The sequence below is a fragment of the Otolemur garnettii genome, unplaced genomic scaffold (genome assembly GCF_000181295.1).
Source record: "Otolemur garnettii isolate 467f Iridium unplaced genomic scaffold, OtoGar3 scaffold00096, whole genome shotgun sequence".
In the NCBI taxonomy this organism is placed as follows: domain Eukaryota; kingdom Metazoa; phylum Chordata; class Mammalia; order Primates; family Galagidae; genus Otolemur; species Otolemur garnettii.
Genome location: NW_003852491.1, coordinates 6,480,360 through 6,485,469, shown reverse-complemented (window position 1 = coordinate 6,485,469; position 5,110 = coordinate 6,480,360). Strand labels below are relative to the sequence as shown.

Here is a 5,110-nt window from a genome sequence, read left to right as displayed (position 1 = left end):
CATGTTAATCTGAAATAAATAAAATAAAATAATAAAATAAAGGAACACTAAACATTTTAAATATATTTTCATGACGCAGTTTCAGAATCAAATACAATACAGAAAGAAGGGGGGCCCCATTACATAGGGTGTATACAACATTCAATACTGAAATCCGAATGCACCACAAGTAATCGTCGATCTTTTTCTTTGTGCACGGATTAGTAACAAAATGAAGCACATTCAAAATATTAAATTAACAAGCGGTCGGATTTGGGAAGCCTCCAGCCACAGTCTGAGCACTTACATACTTGGGGCTTGTCTCCACCCCCGTATGGCGCGAAGGCCACTGGGAGTTGTAGTCACTCATCTAGTTCGCCGGCACTTTCCGGAAGTGACGCGAGCCCGCCTCTTCCTCTTCGGCGTTTCGGCTGTCTAGGTTTCACGGTGTGACTTTCGAGTTCAGCTGGTTGGTATTTTTTGGTCCTTGTGCTTCAAGAAGGTAGAACACCGGGTCGTGCTACTGGCGGGGTTGTTGAGGAATCGGGGTTCGGGTGGTGGTGGCCCGGGCCTCTTCTCATGGTCCGTGACGTTCCGGCTTTCCCGCAGGTCGGCCGGGCCAGCTGTAGCCCCTCAGCGCCGTCGCCATGTCGCGTTTTTTCACCACCGGTTCCGATAGCGAGTCGGAGTCATCACTGTCCGGGGAGGAGCTAGTCACCAAACCAGTCGGGGGCAACTACGGCAAACAGTGAGTTGGAGGGGCTGCGCTTTGGTGACTCCTGGAGAAGTGCAGGGTTAGGCGGGCTCCGGATGATCATATGTGGGAGGGGATTGAAGATGAGGGTGGTAAGAGCGGGGTCCTGAGGATGGCGAGATTTTACGGGATCGGAGCAGGGTTGGAGAGACAAACTTCACGCTTAGAGCGCTGTGAAATACGGGAGTCTGCCCACTAGGTACAGTGATAGAATCACAGAGATTTCCTACTGGCCGGGTGTGTTGCATCAGCTTTCTTATCGGTCTCTTAAGTCTACAGCCTCCGTATCTCCTGTCTTCTCTCTTTCTCCTCCTGTCTTCTCCTCTCCCCTTTCTCCTTTCTCGGTCGCTGAAAATTTCGCCGAGAAATTTTCAGCGACCTCAGCTCACAGACGAAAACTCAAAATGCTTGAATGGTATTTGGGAGCCCTCTGATGTGGCTCTAAAGTGTGGTCACCTGGCTCTGCAACAGGTTCTTAATGTATCTCTTAAGATTCTGTTGTTTACCTTCGCTTAAATGCCCTTACCCTATCTCTGCGAATTAAAATTTTCTAATTGAAACGATGGAATGTTGTTTCTCAGACGTCTGTCATTCACATAAGTTATCTTCATTATTTTTGGCATATGACTTTGCTGCTGTTTTAAAAAATACATACATATCCACTCACATATGTCAGTATATCAATATGAATATGACTTCAAATCACCGTCACAAGTGGAAAAACCAGTATCACTTACTGGAAAGTAGAAAATAATTGGGAAAATTAATAAAATGGGCTCGGCGCCTATAGCTCAACCAGCTAAGGCGCCAGCCACGTACATCTAGGGTGGCGGGTTCGAATCCCCAGCCCGGACCCGCCAAACAACAATGACGGCTGCAACCAAAAAATAGCCGGGCGTTGTGGCGGGCGCCTGTGGTCCCAGCTACTTGGGAGGCTGAGGCAGGAGACTCGCTTGAGCCCAGGAGTTGGAGGTTGCTGTGAGCTGAGATGCCATGGCACTCTACCCAGGGGAACAGCTTGAGGCTCTGTCTCAAAAAAAAAAAAAAAAGAAAAAAGAAAATTAATAAAATGAAAAGAATGGAGATACTGTTGCTGGCTGTGAGTCTATGTCTGGTCTCATTATTAAAGAAAAATACTAGCAATGGTGATATTAAGGCTATTGACACTTTTCCTTGCATTTGGCCTCTGATACTTAGCAAAACATTGTTTTCCAGAACCTAGCTCTGATGCCGCCTCCTTGAAATCTTTTCTGTTCATTGTAGGTCAAGTACTCTTTCTACTGCTATTTTTGGTCAGTACTTCAATAGTGACTTGTATCTTTAGGTAATTAGTTAACTCACACAGTGAATAAGCACCTTCACTGTTTTTAAGAGGCCAGTGACTGTCATCTTTGAATGCACTACAACACTTGATGAAAGACCATAAAACTATGCATATGTATGAAAAGGCTATTATAAGAAAGAAGAGTCAAAAAGAGGATGGGTGTGGGGTGGATGGCCTGAGTTATTCCGTTCTACCTGTCCCATTGGAGAAGAGAAATTGGGATCTATTGGAAAGACAAGAACTGGGAAAGGTTAATTGTCTCTGTTCTATTGAAATAGGCCATTGTTGCTGAGCGAGGATGAAGAAGATACCAAGAGAGTTGTCCGAAGTGCTAAGGACAAAAGGTGAGGCCTTGGGGAGTCTCTGGGAGCAGTGGTGAGTTTTTCCCATAGTGGGTGCATCCAATGTGGTATTGGGCTCCCAACCCAGGTTTGAGGAGCTGACCAACCTTATCCGGACCATCCGTAATGCCATGAAGATTCGTGATGTCACAAAGTGCCTGGAAGAGTTTGAGCTCCTAGGAAAAGCATATGGAAAAGCAAAGAGCATTGTGGACAAGGAAGGTGTCCCCCGGTTCTATATCCGCATCCTGGCTGATCTGGAGGACTATCTTAATGAGGTGTGTTGCTTGGGGGTGGGGGGGTGGGGGATGCAGTGAAGGATGTGGATTCCTAACCTGCCTACAAGGATCATGTCTCTCTGTTCTTTGCCTTATTATATACAATGTTTCCCAGATCATAAGAAATAGGGTAAAGCAAGGAAAGAAACATTTTTTTTTTGAGACAGAGTTTTACTTTGTCACCCTTAGTAGAGTGACATGGCATCATAGCTCACTGTAATCTCAAACTCTTGGGCTCAAGTGATTCTCTTTCCTCAGCCTCCCAAGTAGCTGGGACTACAGACGCCTGCCATAAGGCCTGGCTATTTTTTTTTGTTGTTGTTGTTTGTTTGTTTGTTTGTTTTTATTTAGCAGCTCTGGGTCAGGTTCAAACCTATGAGCCCTAGAGCATGTGGCCAGTGCTCTAACCACCGAGCTACAGGCGCCCAACCCCTGGTTTGATCTTTTAATGGTGATATATAAAGCATCTTTAAAAAATAAATTGACAGGCTTGGCGCCCATAGCACAGTGGTCATGGCGCCAGCCACATACACTGAGGCTGGCAGGTTCAAACCTGGCCTGGGCCAACTAAAACAACAATGACACGTGCAACAAAAAAATAGCTGGGCATTGTGGCGGGTGCCTGTAGTTGCTTGGGAGGCTGAGGCAAAAGAATCACTTAAGCCCAGTTTGAGGTTGCTGTGAGCTGTGACATCATGGCACCCTACTGAGGGTGACATAGTGAGACTCTGTCTCAAAAAATAAATAAATAAATACATAGACAGATGTAGGTACTGTTTTTCCCCAAAAATAAGACACTGTCTTATATTTATTTTTTCTCAAGAAGATATACTAGGGCTTATTTTCGGGGGATATCTTATTTTTTATTAAGTATAATACAACGATCTACATTTATTCAAATAAAGTTAAGTCATCTTCTTCTGGAGCTTGACAGGGGGAGCTGCCCTTGTTGCTGGTGCTGGCTCTAGTGATGCCTGAACTCCTTTCCCCTAGCCGTTTGCATGTGCACAATAGGATGCCTGCGACCGCGGTTACCACAAGCGCACCTGTGCAAGTGCAAACGGTTTGGAGAAAGGAGCTGTGGCAGATAAAAGGTATTCCAGTCTTCCTTACTGCTCCGTGCCAAAATGCAGGGCATGGCTATGTAGCGTATCTGCATAGCCATGCTCATCACTAGGTCTTATTATCGGGGTAGGGCTTATATTTAGCAAATGCATAGAAATAGCACTAGGGCTTATTTTGGGGGTAGGTCTTATTTTTGGGGAAACACGGTAATAAGTAGTACCAGTGGTGTACAGATAGCAAGACTCAAAAGTGGTGGTAAAGCCTAAAGTTTAGGAAATAAATTATCACTCTCCCGTTAACTGTTCCCTTTCTTCCTTCTTTAGCTTTGGGAAGATAAGGAAGGAAAGAAGAAGATGAACAAGAACAATGCCAAGGCTCTAAGCACTTTGCGCCAGAAGATCCGAAAATACAACCGAGATTTTGAGTCCCATATCACAAGCTACAAGCAGGTAGGGATGCTATAGGCAGACTTTGTGAATTGTAGGAACAGTGACCCTTTGACTGAAACCCCAAAAAAAGTATCTGCAAATCAGAGGTTTGACTTGAGAAGGAATCATGACAAAACTCTCTTGGGTGGAAGGGTGGGATGGCATTGTGGTTGGCAAGCATCCTTAGTTATTCTCTCATTTCCCTCTATCCAGAACGCTGAGCAGTCTGCAGATGAAGATGCTGAGAAGAATGAGGAAGATTCAGAAGGTGAGAGAGGAGAGCCTTATCAAAAATAGGAAGTCCAGGTTCAGCGCCTGTGGCTCAAGTGGCTAAGGCGCTAGCCACATACAGCTGAGCTGGCAGGTTTGAATCCAGCCCAGGCCTGCCAAACAACAATGATGGCTACAACCAAAAAGTAGCTGGGCATTGTGGCAGGCACCTGTGGTCCCAACTACTTGGAAGGCAGAGGCAGGAGACTTGCTTGAGCCTGGGAGTTCGAGGTTGCTGTGAGCTGTGATGCCACGGCACTCTACCCAGGGTGACAGCTTGAGGCTCTGTCTCATAAAAAAAGATAAAAGATAAAAATAGTAAGTACAAAAAAAAAAAAGCAAAGTATCTCAAGAATGGAAGAAAACGTATCCTGTGTACTCAACCCTACTATGAAACCAATTCATAGCTTTCATATGAAAGCTATAACCCAATTATAGCCCAAGAATATGGGGAAAGGGGAGGAGAGGATAGGTGGAGGGAGGGTAATTGATGGGACCACACCTATGGTGCATCTTATAAAAGTACATGGGAAATTTACTAAATTGTAGAGTATAAATTTCTTTTTGAGACAGCCTCAAGCTGTTGCTCTGGGTAGAGTGCTGTGGCACCATAGCTCACAGCAACCTCCAACTCCTGGGCTCAAGTGATTCTCCTGCCTCCGTCTCCTAAG

General features: G+C 45.3%; 1 protein-coding gene across 2 annotated transcripts in view; it reads left to right on the top strand.

Annotated features, from left to right (window-relative positions):
* Nucleotides 1–406: 406 nt before the first annotated feature.
* The window catches only part of LOC100954736 (eukaryotic translation initiation factor 3 subunit C), a 29,041-nt gene continuing 24,337 nt past the window's right edge, over nt 407–5,110 (top strand). Inside the window, exons 1-6 of one of the 2 annotated variants that reach the window (XM_012808870.2) lie at nt 407–448; nt 589–727; nt 2,336–2,401; nt 2,487–2,676; nt 4,065–4,190; nt 4,383–4,437. In XM_012808870.2, coding sequence (XP_012664324.1) covers nt 627–727; nt 2,336–2,401; nt 2,487–2,676; nt 4,065–4,190; nt 4,383–4,437 — 538 coding nt within the window. In that variant the 5' untranslated portion in view covers nt 407–448; nt 589–626. Of the gene's footprint in view, nt 482–588; nt 728–2,335; nt 2,402–2,486; nt 2,677–4,064; nt 4,191–4,382; nt 4,438–5,110 lie in introns of both variants that reach the window. The other variant, XM_012808869.2, reaches the window with a different exon arrangement.